Raw genomic sequence first — 22,456 nt, 5'->3', positions numbered from 1 at the left:
GAATCTTCAGTTGCTTGTTTGAGGCATGTTTAAGCCCCCTTTCCACAGGTATGCAGTAACGTTCTAGCCAAGATTCTCGCCTCTGCCTTCTATGCATATAGAATCTCAGCCCTAGCATTGTATTAATATATTTTTTTGCACTGAATATCCTTTCTTTCTTTTTTTAAAGGGCACATGGTTGTTGATTACACAGTACTTTTTTCAATGTTTAATTGTTGCAATACTTTGTATTATGGACCTATAGATATACATGATCATAAACTAAGATATGTACATATGTTTATTTGGAACTCCATGTCTGTGAATTATAGAAAAAAAGGATACCACTACCACTGTAACTCAAAGTAATAAATAACTTCTTTAACATTTCAAAGTTTGCTGTAAGGTGAATTTTCATATGTAGACTTTTTCATGGACTGCAAGATTATGAATAACTTTATATACTTTCCACCAAGTGGTTTAGGCCAAGACCCCAATCCTGCAAACACTTATGCATGTGCAAAAAGAACAGGAGTACCTGTGGCACCTTAGAGACTAACAAATTTATTTGAGCATAAGCTTTCGTGGGCTACAGCCCACTTCTTCGAATGCATAGAATGGAACATATATTGAGGAGATATATATACACATACAGAGAGCATGAAAAGGTGGGAGTTGTCTTACCAACTCTGAGAGGCCAATTAAGTAAGAGAAAAAAACTTTTGAAGTGATAATCAAGATAGCCCAGTACAGACAGTTTGATAAGAAATGTGAGAATACTTACGTTGGGAAATAGATTCAAAGTTTGTAATGGCTCAGCCATTCCCAGTCTCTATTCAAGCCTAAGTTGATTGTATCTAGTTTGCATATCAATTCACTCAATGACAGACCTGCGGGTGGCAATTTTGCAACAGAAAAGCTTCAAAAACAGACTCCAATGAGAAACGGTTGAGCTTGAATTGATATGCAAACTAGATACAATCAATTTAGGCTTGAATAGATACAGACTAACATGGCTGCTACTCTGAAACCTGTTATTATGCATGTGCATAATTTTAAATTCGGGACTAGTCCAATTGATTTCAATAGAACTACTCATATGCTTAACGTTGAGCAATTGCGGAAGACAGGGACTTGTCACCTCAGTCTGTGTTAGGGTGACCAGATGTCCAGATTTTATAGGGACAGTCCCGATTTTGGGGTCTTTTTCTTATATAGGCTCCTATTACCCCCCATCCCCGTACTGATTTTTCACATTTGCTGTCTGGCAACCCTAGTCTGTGTCCCAGGACAGGATGGCAACACTGCTGTTATCAGCGGTATTAAGATGTCAGAAATGGGACAGAAGAAACCAAGGTGACAGTTATATGCTGGGTGGGACATCGTCGCAGCAGTGCCCTGATTTTGGCATCGTGCTTGTCAGAACCCATGGGGCAAATTAGGAGACGGGGGTGACATCGCACCGGGATGCTGCAAAATCTACGGGAGGGGGGCGCAGCGACCCCCCGGACTGTTACCTCAGCGCAGGATCCCGCTGGAATTTCACGTCCGGCCACGTGCCGGGGCGGGCGGGGCGCTCGGGCCTGGTTGATGCTGCTGCCCCGGCCCTAGGCGCCCCGCGCGGTGACCCGGGGAGCAGAGCCCCGGCCGCCCGGAGCGAAGGGCTCAGCTGGCTGCCTGCCGGCGTTACTGTCCCTTTAAGTAAAGTCCGCGCGCAGCCGGCTCCCCCACTATCCCTGGGTGCATTGCGGCGGGGGGGGGGGAGGGGATATTGTCGCTACGCTGCTGCGTGTGGCGACGGGGAGTTACTCGCCGCGCCTGCTGCCCCGGTTTGAAGTTGGCGCCCGGGAGCGATGCGGCGCTGAGGAGAGGGAGGCCGAGGAGACACAGGCCGCCGCCATGTCTGCGGGATTCTCCTTCGGGGCCGGCACGCTGGGCTCCGCGGCCGCCGCCGCTGCTGGGGCGGGAGGCGGCGGCGGGGGAGGCTTCTCCTTCGGAGCCGTCCAGCCGAGGTAACCGCGGCCCGCCCGCCTGCTCCGGCCCGGGATGGGCCCTTCCCGCGTGGGGTGGCGAGCGCCCGATCGGGCCCTGCCAGCTGCGGCCCCACGTCTTTGAGCCTGGCCCCGTTTCCCCGCAGGCGGAGCTGGGCCCCGGGAGCGCCTCCCCATCAGCGTCCGGGCCCGGCCCTTATCTGCGCTTCACGTGCCTCCCCTCCCGGCCGCCAGCGCCGCGCTGCTCCGCTCCGGGTGTCCCCGTCCCTAGGTGGGAGTCGTGTGTGACTCGGGGGCCTGGTGGGGTTTCGCCGCCCGTTTCTTCTGCAGCGGCGGCAGAGCGCTCCGGAGGAGACAGGCCCGTAGCTCGCGGCTTTGGGGGGTTGATGAAACGCCCCTTTCTGCCCAGGCGCCGTCAGGCTCCGCTTGCGCAGGAGCGACTAACGGGCTTCATCGAAAGTGGCGTCCGCAAATGCAAGTGTGGGGTTGCATTTGGGGGCCGGGGGCGACGTCCCGTCCAGCCGTATGCTCCAAAGGGAGAAGTGGGAATCAGTAACCAAGTATTTGTATTCTGGAAATCCCCTTTCCGCTCTACTGTGTACCCTGCTACTGCAACAAACAAGTCCGCCCCCCAAAGGCCTAGGCTTGGCATTTAAAATCCAAGATCTGAATTCTGTGTTCATCCAGAGTGAAAATAAAAAATGCACGTTTCTAAGGAGAGTTGAATTATTGTCCCATAGGTCTCCACATGCAGTAGAAATGAGGGGCTTAATATGGAAAGGTGTAAACAATTTTGTTTACGATCTGGTGCAGCTCCAGCCCCTGCAGGTTAGAGTATATTACGGCTTATATTGTTGGGAATGCAGGTGGAGCTGGACTGGTACACAAATCTGCTTACAAACCATCCTAGTGTAGTTAAGGATTCAGTGAGAACATGGCAGTCAAATTTCATTTGACTGTATCTGCGCTTGTGCACTTTTCCACAGTGTGTGGCGGCCTTCCCTCTTGCTAAGGATTACTGTGAATAGCCCATTGGAGAACCCAACAGTGCTACCTCCTTACAGTTTCTTTGGTGTCTCACACAATTTAAGCATATTACTGTCCTAACTAGCATGTAACACATTTTATACTATTAATGATGTACTGAAATACCCTCTGCTTATTGGTGCTTTTGACATTTACTGCAGCTTATTGTTTTACATTAAGGATTTTTTTGCTCCTCACAATACACTTTCTAAAACGTAAATACCAAAAAACCTGTATTATTTTGTCATGCTTATTAGGGCCTGATTTATAAACTGAGTTTTGACGACTCAGTGAATATGCCCACAAGTGATGTGCAGTAAGTTGTCAGGAAAGAAACATGAAGGAATTAGGGGCACAACTTGTTTCAGAATTGGACTTGCAAAAATGGAGGCTTAATTTGGAAGTGAGGATTTTAGAGTTTAAGAATCCGTGAGTGATAAACTGAAAGTAAATTCACCTTTGTGATGGTTTGGTTATTGGCAGTAAAGTTTGATAGCTATATCTTGACAAGCCAATTACTTTGGAACTTACTTTTAAAGAGGGCTTAGCGTTTTAATGGCTGAGACCTGTTCGCTGTGCTTGGGGAAGAAACAGGGATGAAATAATTGCAAATATGGACGTATGAAATGGGTTAGTTTGCAAAATAATTGATGCTAATAGTCAGTTTTGTCTTGTAATAGCTCAACCGGAGGGCTTAATTTTGGAACCTTGGGCGCCTCGACTGCTACAGCAACTACATCAGCTCCATCAGTGGGCTTTGGAAGTGGACTCTTTGGTTCAAAATCTACCACTGGGCTTGCTCTAGGAGGTACTAATACAGGTAGGAAATGCATGTGAATTTATTCCTTTAATGTAGCAGAAATTTGGGCTTTTGCATAATCTGTGTGTTTCATGAATTAGTAAATGAACAAACACAAAAAGGAAGACTAATGCACCACAAAGTGTGCTGAAATGTTTTTAACTATAGCTATATACATTGTTAGCAAATCTGTTATCTTTTTTTAAAAATAAGATCTTAATAATGCATTACAGCATTACTATTACAGAAAACCCTGATAACTGAACCTTTAATAGATGAATGTACTTGCCATCTGAAATTTTTATCTGGTCCTGTGTATGAATTTTGTATAGGAGCTGGAATTTTTTACTATGAAACACTGATTTTTACGGAGGCTTTGGCCATTCCAACAAGACTTCCCTAAAATGTGGATTTGTCTGTATATTTCCTGGAGACTGGGAGAGGCCACCAAAATTTTGTGTGGATTATAGCTTGCAGTTGAATACAATATGGGAGTTCAGTGCAGTGTGGGTTTAAGGTTGTACTGTACTTTGTCTTTAAGGATATTCTGAAAATTATTGCTAAGATGCCATAAACACATTCATTTTCTATGTTGTCATTTACAATGCTATAGTTCTTATAAGCGCTTCATATTAGCAATAATAATTTGGCCAAAACTTCCTTTCTAAGTTTGGGCAGTTGTGTACTTTCTCAGGCTAAGAGAGACCTTTTCTTCAGTCTTGTATAAACCGTTCTGTGGGTTATTTAACAGAGGTACAGAAGAAAACTTGTACCGTTTTAAAATCGGCCATCACACATGCACAATAGCTAGTATTAGTGAATTGTGTTGGTTTTTGAGAATGCTGTCTCTTTCATACACTCTAATGTGATTGTCTAAAGTTACCTCTTACAGGGAATATTTGTAACATTGTTACATCATTGGATATTATAAATAAATTGCCTGGGGAGATTGTAGAATCTCTGTCATTGGAGATTTTTAAGAGCAGGTTAGACAAACACCTCTCAGGAATGGTGTAGATGATACTTAGTGCTGCCAGGAGTGCAGGGGACTGAACTAGATGACCTCTCGAGGTCCCTTCCAGTTCTTTGATTCTATGATATGGGTTGCATTATCCCCTTAGCTTGCCTCTCTGTTTGAGTGATCCATTAGAATCATAGACTATCAGGGTTGGAAGGAACCTCAGGAGGTCATCTAGTCCAACCCCCTGCTCAAAGCAGGACCAATCCCCAGACAGATTTTTGCCCCAGATGCCTAAATGGCCCCCTCAAGGCTTGAGCTCACAACCCTGGGTTTAGCAGGCCAATGCTCAAACCACTGAGCTATCCCTCCACCTCTCCCCCATTAGTTATTGTCCTCTAATTGAATTAGAAGTAAGTTTCTTAGAAGCTGAAATTGTATAACTGTAATGAGTGATCAATTATGATTTTAAATGTATATGGGGAAGAAACTAATTTGAGACCCAATATTCTGAGTAGACCATGGACTCTGTAATCCTTTCCACTATAATGCAAAACCACACTGTTGTGCATGTTGGCATTCCTGACAGCATGTAAATCTGGAGTTCAACCATTTAAAAACTCTGGTGTTTTTAGTGGCTTTAATTTCATTTAAATTGTAGTGTACTGCTTAACTGGCATTTTAATTGCATAGTCACTATTTACCAATGGCTCTTCAACACAAATGAGTTCTGTACATTGTTGACAAGTTAATTGTGCTTTCCCAGGAGGGTTTGTACTGCTAATACTTATTTGAAACCTATTCTTATTTTGTGTTTAAGATTCTAAACCAGAGAATCTTTTATGTCCAAAAATACTTTATAAAACTTGTTCCAATTTATCTTGTCATTGTGGAGACTGCAACACAATATAATTCAGTATTTTACTGGTACTAATAAACCATAAACAACTACTAAATTGTGTGTATGAAGCTTGGTAAAATATGATATAAAGTTGATTATGGATTTTTATTTTGTTTTTCTTGGCAGGAACAGCTACAACTATTGCTACAGGATTAACACTGGGTAAGAGCCACATATTTAGAAGCTATTAGTATTTGGAGACAAACAAATATGCTCTAGACCAGGGGTTCTCAAACTGGGGATTGGGACCCCTCAGGGGGTCGTGAGCTTATTACGTGGGGGGTCACAAGCTGTCAGCCTCGACCCCAAACTCCGCTTTGCCTCCAGCATTTATAATAGTGTTAAATATATAAAAAAGCCTTTTTAGTTTATAAGGGGTTCGCACTCAGAGGCTTGCTATGTGAAAGGGGTCACCAGTACAAAAGTTTGAGAACTACTGCTCTAGACCAATTGTTCTCGTACTGTGAGCACTTGCTGAGGCAGAGACCTGGTAGCCGCATGACATGGGTTCTCCTCATATTAAAGACAGCTAAAAGTATATTACTATTTCTCCATGTAAGGAATTATTGTAGTTGCCACAGGTTTAATGCCGCCATTGATGGGAGATCAGGTACACATGGTTATGAGGAAACTTTTGGCTCTTTTTATGGCAGTGTGCTTAAACTGGTTTTGAAGGATTGATATACTGTTGGCTGAGACTAATGAGGCCATGGGCTATATATGTGGTTTTGGAACAAAGTGCACTGAACTGAGGAACATGGGTGCTCTGTCTAGTTCACATTTGCTCACCCTTAAATTTCTGGGGCCTGCTGAGCTTTAGGAGCCATGTCAATGCTGTTTGAGTGAGTGAGTTTTTTGCAGATTGAGGCTCTTCAGGGAAGCATTCATGTTTCTTCACAGATATTCTTTTAGCGATGGTTCCTTCCCATACCAAAGTTTATTGTACATCTATCAACCTTAGATATGGCAATATCCACTCTGGTGTTCTCCATCAGAACTGCTGCCTCTACACAGTTGAGGGAGTACAGAGTCCTTTCAAGACCTAAAATTGTTGACTTCCTGCGTGGTTAAACCACTTATTGTATAATGTTTATGTGAATGCATATTGCCTCTGTGGATCATACACAAAGAGAGCACTGTCTCATTCAGTGTTTCTTCATTCACAGTGTCAAGATCCATTTGGTTGTGGAAAGCTGTCTTTTGGCCTTCCATTCAGTATGACTGAAAGGTGTTAGCTTGTTCACCTCAAGTGATATTACTGTCTTTGGTGACGAACTTGCATTGGTAAACTGAAATCAACAAATATTATCATTCTAGTTAGGTTGGGGCCTATTGTTCTGGGCACAGTATATTTTCTGCCCCAAAGAGCTGACAGTCTAAATAGACAAGTTAGACAAAGGGTGGGAAAGGAAACAGGTGAAATAACGTTGGATTCAAAGTTTGTAGGTTCAGATCCCCATGGAGTCTCCAATAGAAAGACAAGTGATTTTGTTGTTAAAAAAGAAATTTGCTGCCTACCCTTCGCTTGAGTGAACCTGGCACGAACAGACTTGTTCTCTAACTCCTTTTGATGGACGGACAAAAAGTGTTGAGCTGGGAAGGAGCCTTCGGAAGGTATTTCTACCTTCATTGTTTCTCTGATGCTTCTTTAAATATCCATATTTCTCAGTCATGGTTATGGCAAGAAATACAGGTGTAAGTGTACCTATTCCTGAAAAGCAGATAGCAAAGCAAAATAGCTCCTCGCCCGAAGCAGCAGCTGAGTCCTAGGTGAAATTAAAGTAAGCTATACCACCATTCAAAGCAGCATAAAAGGGGATACAATCATATTATAGCATCAGACAGTTTTGATGCTGTTCTGTGAACAAGTTCAATGAAAGAGGCCCAGTGTAATAGAGGAAGATAGAACAAATCAAGGGAAAATCACCCCCGGAACAGACTGCATGACCCCTAGAACACGTGTTTGGAAGTGGTGTCCTCTCCTGTACGGAGAAATAGTCCCTCATTTCATTGGGCAAACTGGCAGATACCCTCCAGAAAGTTTAGCTTTCTTAGTCCTGGCCAAAAGACCTTCTCGCCATTACTGTTTCTATCCAAAACAACACAGAATTAAGGAGAGGGCTGTAATGATTCTGGTGGCATCATACTGGCTGCAGAGAGTATGATTGTCACACCTAATAACATGACACTAAAACCTGGTATGACAATGAGCTGTGCCCACTATAAGAACCTAGATAGAATCACAAATGTTCCTGCCCTTCAGAAAGCACCTATATACATACGGTCCCATCATGTTACCTAATAAAGCTGTCTTCCTGGCATTTGAAAGGAAGCAACTGAAGGAATTACATTTGGGCAGAAAATCTCTGCTTATAGCTTCCAAATAAGTTCACTAACTTAGTGTGCTCCATAATCTGACTAAAACCTAAAAGCTGGTCTTCAGTAAGTAGTTACACCAAGTTTGACAAAAATCGAGAACCTACTAGAGTTCCATCAGGACTGTTTCACTGTGAGTTTAAAGGTGCCCAAGTTAAGGCACACATTAAATGTATCCCATGTAGAGGTGTCCAGAGGGAAGAATCTCTCCATCTATTTACTAAAATTTCTTCAATCAGCTTCTCAGATAAACTTCAACAGAACTCTAACCTGGTGCTGTATGCCCTGCACATGACCACATTTTGAACACTTGGTGGACCTTCTTACCAAGTCATTCTTGCAGCCAAGCAAATACTGGATTTGGGAGTTCTGTCTATAAAGGACAGGCACCGTGTTTTTTATTAAAATTTTTTTGCATGATCTTGACATTCATCCTTAAAGTCTGCTCCATATGTTACTCTACTACAATCACACGTACAATCTACATGACTGATGGAAAAGCTATGGCACTCCTTTCCATTCTGTATGGATTTTTACATCCTGATGTCTGTGCAGCACTAAAATGTCTAGACAAAACTGAAGCATGTAGAGTACACCCTCGCTGTAACAAAGCCCTGGGGATCCAAGCCATTTTTTCGGTATATCCAGGGATTTGTTCTAGTGATGGGAGGGTGGGGGAGAGGAAGAGATTCTCCAGCCGTGGCTGGGGCAGAGTACTCCTTCGGCCCCGGGGCTGCTGCGGGAGCTGACGGTGTTCCTCCAGCAGCCTCGGGGCCAGAGGTGGGATCCAGCAACCACATTCACTGTAGCCCAAGTTTCACTATTGCGAAGGGCGTTCTAGCAAGGGTCTACTGTATTCTAACTGTAGGGGACAACAAATACAAGTCAAAGAATTTACCTTCTCTATGCTGAGCAACTTGAACAGGTGTAGCAGTTTTCTGGGTGGATCCATAACTTAAAGAAATCTGCCACATGGATTCCTGTCCCTCCCTGCATTCTGTATCAAAATGCATACCAGCTTTGAAGTAAATCTCATTCAGTGCTGTATTTGGGATTATAATGTTGCAGGATATAATAAGTCTGTCAGTAAATCAAAACAATCTGTGTGCATATTTGAGTTTGCTTATATGTTAAGTTAATTTCTCTTCATAGCTACACGCTGATGGATTACCACTGTGGGATTCTGAGGACCTTCCTTTTATGAAGAACAGTAAAACTTCCTTTCTTCAAGTAGTAATGACCACAGATCCAAACCATCCTGATTTAATAGAAGGATCACTACTCAAGAGATCAATGAATAACATTTAACTCTCAATTTAAATGAGAAGGACACAATTTTCATTATATCTCTGACAGTTGTCAGCTAGTTCCCTCTTTAGCAGAAGGGGTTTATCCCTCAGCCAATGACTGACAGGTCTCGGTTTTGACTGTACAGATACAAATAAACAAGGCCCATTGTAAGATCTGTGGACCTTCCTATTTGAAGAGAGGAAATGCTGTGATAAGCTTTTATACATAATCTTATTGTCTTCCTTGTGTAGAAAGGAACCAAACCAAAATGTGGGGTTATGTGGGATTCCTTCAAGGTCCTTGTCATGGCATTTAATTGGTAAAATTCATTTTGAGGGTGATAAGTTTACTTTAAAATTTTGGTGTTTAGAATGCATGACACCTGGTGACAAAAATGTTAACTTGAGCATTTATGCCTCAACAAAATGTCTTAAGAATGATGTTCATTGTTGTAGGAGCTCCTGCCGCTACATCAGCCTCTACCACAGGTTTTAGTTTAGGGTTCAACAAACCTGCAGGATCGGCCACACCATTTGCTTTGCCTATTACTTCTACCTCAGCAGGTGGCCTCTCACTTTCTTCTGCTCTTACATCAACTCCTGCAGCAGGTAAGGAAATACTATTTTGCACTCCGCGCTGCATTTTGCATTCAGGCATATCAAAGTACTTTACAAGCACTCTGAAATAGATGAGCATCCTTACTATTCATATTGTCATTGCCTGCCTTTTACATGGGACTAATCTGAAACACAGAATTTAAGTGACTGGTTGAGCTTCACTGGTGTTTATGTTAGGAATCCTAGCATAGATGGGTCAGCGGGTACTATCATTGTTTTAAGCCCAATATTGATTAAATGCTCAGAGTTTCTTTTAAGCACCACATCATCTGGTAGTTATAGGTGATGTCTCATTAGAAACTCTGGTGTAGATGTTGCCAATACCAGTGGAGCTCAATTGTGTTGGCAATGGTGGGAAATCGTTTTAAAAAATGATCTCCCAAGTGTAGAAAGGGCATCATAATGCTGAAAATGGTTAATGTCTACTGTCAATGAGACAAATGGTTTTGGTACTGTTAAAGCATGATGGAGAATATGTACCTCTGGTAAGATGTCCCATGCTTAACATACTAATATGCAGTTGGCACCTTCTCCATATATGCAGTTTACACAACCATATTTTCCATAATCAAGTGTTCATTGAAAAGCCAGCTACATCAGCTAACCGTATGTGTGTACACCAAAGCTGTTCACCACACTTTCCCACATTCTCGTTTGTCAAGATGCCACAATATTTCACCTCTTATTCTCTGCCTGCTCCAAAAACTCAAATCATCCATTCAAGTAGAAGCTTTAAAGTCACAATTAGCTGTTGTTTTTAGCCTCTACTATGTGAGATACTTTGATGTTCAGCTGGATCTAGTCATCTTCACCTACATGCAGAACTAAGACCAAGATTCCACTTAATTTGCAGCAACCAGTACCTAAATTGTCAGATTCTGCAGCATTCTAGTGGAAATTCTTAAAAAATCTTGGTAGCTTCAGATAAACTTGAATAAAGGACGTTTTGATTAATGAATATTACAGTCAGTACAGTTGCCCCCTGTTGGTGATGATTAGGGCCCTACCAAATTCATGGTCCATTTCACGGCCAGTGTGTTTTTAAATTGGACAATTTCAGATGTTTACATCTGGAATTTTACAGTGTTGTAACAGTGGGGGTCCCGACCCAAAATGGGATCATGGGGGGGTTGCATAGTTGTTGGGGCGGCGGAGGGGGGTCGGATGGGGGGGATGGTGGTCCCAAGATTGCCACCCTCTCTTCTGTGCTGACTAGGCAGCAGCCTCAGAGCTTCCTGCAGTTAGAGGAGGTTCCGGGAGGTGGAGGTGGGTAGGATCTCCCCCATAGTGCTAGGAATGCCCCAGCCAGGGGCTCCTAGCTGCTAGTCCAGGCCAGTGACCGATTTAGGCAGGGGCCCTCTGGAAAAATGGGTGCCCAGCCCCAGAAGAAGCCCCAGGGTGGTACCTCAAGCATGGGCAGCCTCGAGCCCTGACTGCCCCAAACCATGGCTGGGGGGCCGAAGCCCTGAGTCCAGGCTGCCCTGAGACTGGGCTGGAGCAGCAGGGGTGCTGCATCTGCTGGGGAGGGTAGAAGCCCCAAGCCCTGGCTGGAGTGGGGTGGAGGGTGCGGAAGCCTTGAGCCCGGGCTGCCCTGGCAGGGGCAGGGTGGAAGCCCCAAGCATGGGCTGCCTCAGCTGCAGCCAGCAGGCGCGGAAGCCCCCAGCCCCGGCCGGAGCTGCTACGGGAGGAAGCTCGGAGCTGTGGCAGGAGCCGCGGGGGTCAGGGGAGGAGGGGCAGAATTCCTGATTCCGGGCTGACCTGGCTGGAGCGACCGGGAGCAGAAGCCCAGAGCCTTGACTGCGGGGCTGCCCCAATCCCTGACTGGACCGGGGGAGGCCCCGAGCCCAGGCTGCTCCGGCTGCAGCTGCCAGGAGCAGAAGCCCCCAGCATGGCAGGAGATACTGGGGGAGAAAACCAAGAGCTCGGCGCTCAGAGCTGCAGCAGGAGCTGTGGGGAGGGGAGAGGGGGAACGGAAGCCTGGGCTGCTGCAGTGCAGAAGTGAGGGTGTACCACCCTCATTTCTGTGCTGATTCTGGAGGTAGCTCTGATCTCCCCACCAAGAGCAGCCATGCAGGGGAAGGACAACTCCTGCCCCTCCCAAGCGTGGCTGGACTAGCAGCTGGGAGCTCCAGGCTCCCAGCATCAGGGGAGATCAGATTTCATGGGGAAGGGCTGATTTCACTGTCTGTGACATGTCTGTGAAATTGGTAGGGCCCTAGTGATGATATTAAATTTAGTTCATTGCTGCAGATTTCATTCAGTGTTAACTCTCCTTTATGATGAATGAGGCAGTTCACACCTGTGAGTAATTATTTTAGGCTGTCTGCAGACTGTATAGTCCGTGTATTAAGGATGGTTTCATTCTTTCTTTTAATTTCAGGTTCTACTGGCTTTACATTAAATTTGGGTGGGACAGCTGCCCCAACTACAAGTGCATCCACAGGCCTTTCACTGGGAGGAGCCTTAGCTGGTTTGGGAGGTACACTCTTCCAGAATGCAACCACAGCAGCAACAGGTGAAAATAGTTTTATTCTTTTCCCACTTCTATTTCACAATGCTGAAACACAAGTAACACCATGCGGTTACTGTAAAACTTAAATAATTCCCTCTGAAACTTTTGCATTTTCCCTGAATGTTACTGGTTTTAGCAAGTCATAAAATACCAGACAATACAATTACCGTCTAAATATTCTACTTCTTCCACCTTAAATTAATTTAACATTAGCAGCTTTCTGCAAGAATGTAAGTATTCTTCCATTACTCCTGGGGGAATTCTGCAACAATGCACGTGTGCAGAATTCATGTTCCCCACAGATTTCTTTGCTTCCCTGCAGAGAAATGACTTTCTGATGGGGAAGCAAAGGGAAGCCACAAGAGTGGTCATGCGCCACTCCCCAGCAGTGCAGGTGTATTGTTTTGGGTGCCCAGAGCAGCCAGCAGAGAGGTAAATCACTGGAGGGCTGGGGGTGCTCCAGCCAGTGGCTCCTACCCTGTGCAGGCTATGCTGCTTGTCCCAGCTGGGCTGGGGAGGACAGAACTTTCTCTTCCTCTGCAAGGAGCAGCCAGAGCTGGGTCAGACCCACCCCCAGAAAACTCACTGACTGCAGGAAGCTGTGCATAATTCCCCCACTTGCTTCCCCCATCTCTCCTCAGCCGTGGGGGGATGGGGGGGAACAGCTCCCCCATCTGACCAACCCCCGTGCATCCAGACCCACCTCATACCCAGACCACCCCACCAAGCCTCACCACCTGCACCCAGAACCCCCTCACTGATTTCCCCCCCGAAACTACACCCTAACAAGCCTCACTCTTTGCATCCAGAGCCCCCCCTGCACCCAGATCCCCTTGCCAAGCCCCACTTCCCTGCATCTGGACTCCACCCCTGCACTGAGACCACTCTCCGCACTCGAACCCCCACTCCATCTGCACCTGGGTGACCCTGACTAGCCCCCTGCACTCAAATCCCTGCTCCACTGAATCCCACCAAGCCAACACCTGGACCCCCCTGCTGAGCACTTCACACCCAGACCCCCGCCCTGCTGAGCCCCAACCACCTTCACCTGGACTCCCCTGCAGAGTCCCATTGTGTCTGCACCCCAGTTCATCCAGATCCGCCCCTGCACCCAGACCACCCCATCAAGCCACCCACACTCAGATTGGTAATAGGGTTCTGTGTGGGGCAAACACCTTGATCTCCTCACACTAAGCCCCTCCGTACTTGGATCCTGCTGGGATAAGCCTGCCTGCCTACATCTAGTGTGCTTGGCACGGAGGGGCAGGGCCCGAGGGTGTTTCTGGGGCAGGCCTGGTCTTTGCCGTATGTCAGTGTTGGGTGCAGCTTTACCACCAAGTTCATGTTCCGGGCAGAGGGTGAGTGGGAGGGCAGGATTATCTCCCACCTCTGTGCAGTCAGTGGCTTGTGCTCCCTACTGCCATGGTGGAGCCTCCACATTTATTTATTGACAAAATGTGCAGAGTTTTGCAGGATTTTAAAATATGTGCAGAATTCTTAATTTTTTGGCACAGAATTCCCTCAGGAGTATTCCATGAAGTAGTTACCATAGCTGCCATAGGGGTGTTACGTGATCATAAATGGAAGGGGAGGTGTTCTATAAAATAATCTCTTCATTAATAATGTGGTTTGCACTATGAAATGCTTTGAGAACTCTTAGTATAAAATAGTCACTGGTCCCTTGTTTTAGCAGTGATTTTTGTGAGTGAATTTAGAAAACCTTTTGAGCTACAGTAGTGTAACTTTAAATCCCCTTTGTTAGATCAGGACCCCCTCCAGCCCCGATGTCCAGGGACAACAGCTTGGAGAAAAACGTAGTATATACCCCTCTATCCTCTGCTGTTAAAAGGGAGGGTGCTGTTCCTGGATCCAGTGTGGGGTGGAGTGAGGAGCACTCCAATCTTTCATATTGGCCTTGGGTGTCTAATAAATATGGTATTTTTCCTCTTTTTATTATATTGCAGTAGTGCCCTGTGACCTTAGTCAGGCTTGGGCCTCCAGTGTGCAGGGGTTGTAAAAATACAGGAATTCATTTTCTCTATTCTGAAATACTTAGTGTAGTTGCTGTATGGAATGGAGAGCTTTAGTTTCTCCCTTTGGCTGATGTGGGAAGGTGAGATCTCTTCATACCCTTTCCTAGCTACTTGGAGAAATGCCTCAAATTGTTACTTTCCCTAAAAACTTCTAGAAAAGGTGATGAGAGATTCCCACTGTCACCCTCCTGTTCACACTCCCCCAAAATAATCGTCAGCTGTAGGAAATGGCTAGCTGCTAAGTGATGTTTATAAGAATGTTGTTCACTGCTTCTCAGAGTGCTGGAGACGGCCTCTGTGAAACTAACAAGATCTTTTTGTAAACTCTGGTCAATTGCTGTCTGTTGGCCACTGGCCATAGGAAAGACTGATGGCTCAAATTTTCAATGCTGGCTGCTTGCTATCTTGCATATAAAATGCAATTAAGTGGATATTGCATACTCCTTTCACTGTGTGGAAGTCCTGTTGAAAAATAATGTATTAATCCTGAGTGAGGTAACATGACACAATATGCAGTGATAGTGCAAGTGATGAGGCAGGTAAAGATGTTAAAATTAGATATTTAGAACGTTTAGTTCATAGAAGAATTTTTTTCTTCTTCTCTTTACATTATTTTCACTGAACTTCTTGACCCAAATATAGCTAAACAAATCCTGAAAACAAGATGACATACATAAATCTAATCACAATATATTGAAGCTAAAACACTAAATTATGTGTTACTGAAATACTTTTTGGGTTATTTGTAGGACTCGGACAGAATGCTCTGAGTTTGACTCTGGGGACGACTTCTGCTCCTTCAACTACTGTTAATGAAGGTCTTGGTGGCATAGATTTTAGTAGCTCTTCAGATAAAAAGAGTAAGTTGTTGATGCAATATTGTTTTTCTGTAATTTTTATGAAACCTTGGAAAATACTTGCTATAAAAATTCTGTTTGAAAGCACTTAGTTGAAAGATGTAAGTGAGGAGGCATTAATGGCTTGGTTTTTCTAACTCTTAATGGACACCGTAAAAATAAAGTATTTTAAAAATGTCTTTAATAATCAAGGGTTGTTTTAAGATTGATAAAGCTAAAAAAGAAATTACGCAATGTAGTTGTTGCCATTTTGGTCTCAGGACATTCAAGAGACATGGTGAGTGAGGTAGTATGTTTTATTGCACCAACTTCTACTGGTGAGAGAGACAGAGCTCTTCTTGAGGTCTGGGAAAGGTACTCCCAGCATCACAGCAAACTGCATGGTGGAACAGATTGTTTAGTATATGTAGTTAGTACATGTTATAAGGAACCGTTCAAAAGATGAGCTGAAGGGCTTAAATTCATTACTCTGCTAGACATAGGCACTGATTCGGTGGGTGCTTGGGGCTGGAGATCCCACAGAAAAAAATAGTGGGTACTCAGTGCCCACTGTCGGGCCCCGCCAATCAGCTCCTCCCCCCAATGCCTCCTGTCCACCACAATCAGCTGTTCAGAGGTGTGCAGGAGGCGCTGGGGGGGAAGGGGTGGAGCAAGGGCATGCTCAGGGAAGGGGGCAGGAAGGGGTAGGGTGGGGCCTTAGGGGAAGGGGTGGAGTGGGGGTTGGACCTTGGGGCGAAACGGGGGGTCAAGCACCCTCGGGGAAATTAGGAAGCCTGAGGAAGTGCTGCTAGACACTAAAAATCACAGATTGAACAGAAACACTAGATTTATGGCTAATTACTACAATCTGAACCACCTAACCTCCTCTCTTTATTCTATAACTGCAGAGGTGTTAACAGGCCATGCTACCTTGAATAGTCCCTTACAATATGTGCTAACTACTTATGGTAAACAATCCCTTCCACCTTGCATTTTGCGGTGACACCGGGAGTACCTTTCCCAGACCTGAAGAAGAGCTCTGTGTGTCTCAAAAGCTTCTCTCTCTCTCTCTCTCTCTCTCTCTCTCACACCAACAGAAGTTGGTTCAATAAAATGTATTACCTCACCCACCTTGTCTCTCTAAAAGAAAATAGTAATTTACTCTTTGCACGTCTCTTGCTGTGGCAATTTGACTAAGTTTTCAACTATTTTAACTTGTAGATTCTTCTACATAAATACAGTGCAACAATATTTTGCTTGCAAACTTGGTGTAATGCAATGCAATGCCTCTGGGTGGATTGTTGGCAGCAAGGATCAAACTTGGGATCTCTGAGTCTTAAAGTATGAATCTCTACAGGTCTGTTGCCTCAAAGGCTGTGTCAGGCTCGCACATGTACTCTGACCACTTGGGAGTGCGGGGGAAATAGCGCTAGACTATAAGTGTGTGTTACAAATGCAAAGAACCTGTTTGAAAGCAACTTTCTTTCATTGCAATGAATTTTAAAAGTCATGGAAGCATTTCTAATCATGTGGGGTTTATGTAACTCTCCTTCAAAGTTGATTAAAATAGTCTGTAATCTTCTTATTGTCTTCCTAATACTTTACAGTAATATACTTTTTAAATAATTCCTTAATAAAATATTATATCAAAAGCAATTACAAAAAAGTAAGTTCGTGGTTACAATACACTTTTTGCCAATTAGTAAGTAAGGTTTATGGTGTTGATATGAGCATACATTAAGGGGGTTTGGTCTTCCATTTCCCGTGTCAGACACTAGCTAAACTAGTTATTCCCAGAGTTTTAAAACAAAGATGATGCATTTTCTTCAGTGTTCACATTATAGTTGAGTAATCTCTTGGTTTTTTGGGGGAGAGGGTAGTTAAGAGCAGTTGTTCAGGGTAGCTATTCCAAAGGCTGAAATAGTAGAATAGCAGGTTAGAAACCATATAAAATCCACCCTTGTGAGTCTTACTTGAGCCAGCAGAAGTTTTATATTGTTGAAGTATTGCTCTGTGACCCTGGTGGAGGGTATGTATTGCATGTTTTGTGAAAGAAGACTTTGCTAGAGGAGTGTACTGGTACAGTGGGATATGTGGAGGAGGCCTATCACTTAAGAGCCATATAATTACTTATTACCATAATATCTGAGTGCCTCAGAATTATTAATGAGTTTAAAGTGTCTCGCCTATGGTCACACAGGAGGTCTCTGGTGAAGCAAAGCATTGGACCATAGTTTCCAGAGTCTCAGGGTAGTGCCCTCTCTGCCGAACCATCATTCCTGTTCAGGAGATCCTTGTCTGTAAAGTGCCGTGCACCACAGTGATGCTGTCTAAATAAGATAGACTGTAAGTGCCAGGGGGGGAAATAGAAACCTGTAATGAAGGAGGAGGGGAAGAGTCAATTAAATTTTCTTCCAACGGGGCTGACCTAATGCCCTGAGCCAACATGCACTGAGGTGAGTGATAGTCATCAGTCCTTCCCCGAAAAACTTCTTAAGGCTTATTTTGCTTGACAGTTGTTCAAGGTATCAATTCTTATATAAAATTATCTGTATCTTCTAGGTGATAAAACAGGAACAAGACCAGAGTAAGTATGTTTAGTATTCCTCTTTACATTCTATAGGTTCTTAGAAAATAGTGAAGCTTTAAAATGTTTCTCCTATTTTGTTTCTTTGGCCTTTAAAAATGCCTATATACTGTGAAAATGCAATTATCACTGTTAAATACGTTATGGGAGTTGACTGTTCTGATGAAATTTTGTAGGACTCAAATGGGTGGAGAGGGGGTCACTGTCCCATAAACCACAAAATACAGATCCAGTGTTTCTGGTTATTACTAATTAGTTTGTAATAGCACCAAAAGTGTGCTAGATGCTTTCCAGGTGCAGAGGGGGCATAGTCCCTGTCTAGAGGCATATGTAACCTTAAATTTGCTTAGTTTAGCTTCATGTAGAAGGTGGTATTTAGTAGCTGGAGTTCAGAACAGAGAGATAGGACTCCTGCGGTCTCTCTGTTCATGACTCTCTTGCAGACTCATTACGTGGTTTTTGGAAAATCTCATCGTACTCATCTGTAAAATTAAACTCTTGCAAAACACTGAAGTTGGTCCAATCAGATATTACCTCACCCATCTTATCTCAGTGAAGAATTAAGTAAGTTGGTGCAGTTCTTCACAATTGGTTTTATAAAAGGAAATTCAAATCATTATTACTTACTGTAGCATTCATAAATTAGATACAAACTTGTAAAGCAGAATGAATATTTACAGCTCTTTGGCTGTTTAGTAATGGGGTAAAGTTGTTTAGAAGTAGTGTGTGTCTATGAATGCATATGTTATCTTTTGGCAGAGATAGTAAAGCACTGAAGGATGAAAATCTACCTCTATTAATCTGTCAAGATGTAGAAAATCTCCAGTAAGTATTTTCCTTATACTAGTTGGGATAACCAAATAATTATGTTGTCATGCTTTAAAGTAACAAGTGGTTTAATCACACTTTTAAAAATTGTTTTAGATAGTGAGGATACACTGCTTATCTTTTGAAGGTACAAGATAACCCCTCTAAATATCTTCTGTTGAAGCTCCAGTTTTAGAATGTTGGGGGGGATGATGAAATTATAGTATACTGTAGTTCTATAAAAGAGGCAAAAGCTGAAATTATCACTCAGTATTAGTGGTTTGGGATTTCATCAAGATTAATTTTATTTTTATTAAAACAATACTCGAGGTAGAACATTTGTGTGCTTTAAATGTAACAAATTAAACTTCTACTTCCAACTTTTTTCAGGAAATTTGTGAAAGAACAAAAACAAGTGCAGGAAGAAATTAGTAGAATGTCTTCCAAAGCAATGCTTAAAGTACAGGAGGATATTAAAGCTTTGAAACAGCTTTTGTCAGTGGCTGCTAGTGGACTACAGAGAAACACTCTTAATATTGACAAATTGAAAATGGAAACTGCCCAGGTATGTTAACAAACAAGTATTGTTTTATTAGCTCAAATCAGTAAGCATATGATGTCACATAAGGTGAGAGGCATTCAATGCTGTCAATCACTCTAATATTAGAAGCTCAAATTATTTGTATATTGACCAGAAAATAGAATCATAGACTTTCAGGTCAGATGGGACCATTATGATCGTCTAGTCTGACCTCCTGCACAACGCAGGCCACAGTATCTCACCCACCCACTCCTGTATCAAGCCCCTGACCTATGTCTGAGCTATTGAAGTTCTCAAATTGTGGTTTATAGACTTCAAGGTGCAGCTGATTGGTGTGGCAAGCCTGGGGGGGGCAGGGGGGAAGAAGCTGGGGCGGGGAGCAGTAAAAGCGGTTCCTCTCCATACCCCGATGTAACGCGGTCTGACCTATAACACAGTGAGATTTTTTTGGCTCCTGAGGACCGCATTATATCGGGGTAGAGGTGTACCCTGAGATTCCCAAGAGAAGAACACTTAAAATAGAAATCCTATAATCACTTGTATGGTCAGATGTAGGGATATTAATTACGAAGTCGGTAAAGCAGCAGTAAAAATTGAATTTTCTTTATTAAAAGCATGGCACTTAAGTCTGGATCTAGTTTATTTTGTCACCTTCTTATATTGCTCACTTGGGAAGTATTTCTGCAGGGCAGTCTCTCTTAGTATAGAAGCGGATTAGAGATCGTGCTTTGATTATCCTAAGTGGAAGCAAACAAAATAAATTCAATCTGCATTTTCTTTCATGTTTGACATTTCATAAAATCTAATTATCACTGTAAACATTAGACTTTATTAAATGTGGAATTTTCAAATCAATCTGGAATGACACCGGAATACCTTATCTCCTGTTTATTAGCAGTTGTGAGAGCTAGAAATAACTTCCTTGCTGTCAGGCTAGTTTGTGGTCTGTTCAATCCCAGCTTACTAGTATCTATTCTTTTCAGTCACTGAAGGTTCTAGGTTGTAAGAAAACAATGAAATAAACAAACGCAAGGGTTTAGATAGTTTTCACTTTGTCTGGCAATTGGACATTGTTCTATACAACGTACACTTGGTATGTAGCTAACTTTAAGTGGGATGCTTGTCAGTCTAAGTCTTCACCTGGGGAGGACTGTGACAAGGTAAACGCTGCTAGCACTTTCTTAAATTCAGAGTTAAAGGACCTATAGCACTTTATTTTCGACTACACTCTTCAGGATTTTGCTTGCTTTGCTACTAACAACTGTGGTATGTAATCTATCACTTAAATCAGCCTCTGTACCAGATGACTGTAGGATAGCTAATGTAATGCCCATTTAAAAAAACGTCACCAGAGGAAATGCTGGCTGTTACTGAAATTAGGCTTATTGGCCTGTATCTGGCAAATTGGTTGAAACTATAACAGAATTATCAGTTGCATAGATGAACACAGTATGTTGTGGAGGAGTCAGTATGCCTTTTGTAAAGGGAAATGATGCCTGGCCAATCTATTAAAGATTTTTGAGGGTGTCAGCAAATATGTCAGCAAATATTTAGGAAGGAACAATCAGTTTCACACATACAGAATGGGAAGAGACTGTCTAGGAAGGAGTATGGCAGAAAGGGATCTAGGGGTTATAGTGGACCACAAGCTAAATATGAGTCAACAGTGTGATGCTGTTGCAAAAAAAGCAAACGTGATTCTGGGATGCATTAACAGGTGTGTTGTGAGCAAGACACGAGAAGTCATTCTTCCGCTCTACTCTGCGCTGGTTAGGCCTCAGCTGGAGTATTGTGTCCAGTTCTGGGCACCGCACTTCAAGAAAGATGTGGAGAAATTGGAGAGGGTCCAGAGAAGAGCAACAAGAATGATTAAAGGTCTAGAGAACATGACCTATGAAGGAAGGCTAAAAGAATTGGGTTTGTTTAGTCTTCTCTTTTCCAAATTGAGGGGGGACATGATAGCAGTTTTCAGGTATCTAAAAGGGTGTCATGAGGTGGGAGAAAACTTGTTCATCTTAGCCTCTAAGGATAGAACAAGAAGCAGTGGGCTTAAACTGCAGCAAGGGAGGTTTAGGTTGGACATTAGGAAAAAGTTCCTAACTGTCAGTGTGGTTAAACATTGGAATAAACTGCCTAGGGAGGTTGTGGAATCTCCATCTCTGGAGATATTTAAGAGTAGGTTAGATAAATGTCTATCAGGGATGGTCTAGACAGTATTTGGTCCTGCCATGAGGGCAGGGGACTGGACTTGATGACCTCTCGAGGTCCCTTCCAGTCCTAGAGTCTATGAATCTATGTGGACAAGGGTGATGCACAGGATATATTTACTAGAACTTTCAGGAAGCTTTTAACAAGGTCCCTCACAAAAGGCTCTTAAGTAAAGTAAGCGGTCATGGGATCAGAGGGAAGATTGTCTCATGGATCAATAAGTGGTTAAAAGACAGGAAACAAAGGGTAGGAATAAATTATCAGTTTTCAGACTGGAGAGAAGTTAATAGCAGAGTCCTCCCCCCAGGATCTGTACTGAGACAGATGCTGTTCAATATATTCATAAATTATTTGAAAAAAAGGGGTAAACAATAAGGCGGCAAAATTTGCAGATGATACAAAATTACTCCAGATAATTAAGTTCAAAGCAGACTGTAAAGACTTGCAAAGGGATTTCACAAAACCGGGTGATGGAGCAACAAAATGGCAGATGAAATTCAGTGTGGATAAATGCAAAGTAATGTACATTGGGAAAAAATCGCAACTGCACATATGAAATGATGGGATCTAAATTGGCTATTACCACTCAAGAAAGATATGTTGGAGTTATCGTGGATAGTTCTCTGAAAACATCTGCTCAATGTGCAGCAGCAGTCAAAAAAGCAAACAATGTTAGGAACCATTAGGAAAGGGACAGATAATAAGACAGAAAATATCATAAATGCCACTATATAAATCCACGATACACCCATACCAGTTCTGGTTGCCTCATCTCAAAAAAGATAGTTTAGAATTGGAAAAAGTACAGAGAACGGCAACAAAAATGAGTAGGGATATGGAACTGCTTCCATATGAGAGATTAAAAAGACTGGGACTGTTCATCTTGGAAAAGAGATGATCATGGGGGGGATATGATAAAGTCTATAAAATTGTGAAAGGTGTGGAGAAAGTGAATAGCGAAGTGTTAGTTACCCCTTCACATAACACAAGAAGAA

General features: G+C 43.2%; 1 protein-coding gene across 3 annotated transcripts in view; it reads left to right on the top strand.

The window, feature by feature from the left end:
- The first annotated feature begins 1,878 nt into the window (after positions 1-1,878).
- NUP58 (nucleoporin 58) overlaps positions 1,879-22,456 on the top strand; it is a 54,381-nt gene continuing 33,803 nt past the window's right edge. For 2 of the 3 annotated variants that reach the window (XM_065404516.1, XM_065404499.1), the window contains exons 1-9: positions 1,879-1,977; positions 3,657-3,816; positions 5,781-5,816; positions 9,776-9,928; positions 12,318-12,452; positions 15,232-15,342; positions 17,881-17,905; positions 18,665-18,730; positions 19,103-19,277. In XM_065404516.1, coding sequence (XP_065260588.1) covers positions 1,879-1,977; positions 3,657-3,816; positions 5,781-5,816; positions 9,776-9,928; positions 12,318-12,452; positions 15,232-15,342; positions 17,881-17,905; positions 18,665-18,730; positions 19,103-19,277 — 960 coding nt within the window. The remainder of the gene's footprint in view (positions 1,978-3,656; positions 3,817-5,780; positions 5,817-9,775; positions 9,929-12,317; positions 12,453-15,231; positions 15,343-17,880; positions 17,906-18,664; positions 18,731-19,102; positions 19,278-22,456) is intronic. The other variant, XM_065404508.1, reaches the window with a different exon arrangement.

Source organism: Emys orbicularis, chromosome 1 (genome assembly GCF_028017835.1).
Source record: "Emys orbicularis isolate rEmyOrb1 chromosome 1, rEmyOrb1.hap1, whole genome shotgun sequence".
NCBI lineage: Eukaryota > Metazoa > Chordata > Testudines > Emydidae > Emys > Emys orbicularis.
The sequence above is the reverse complement of the archived record's forward strand: the minus strand, read 5'-3'. Positions and strand labels throughout refer to the sequence as shown.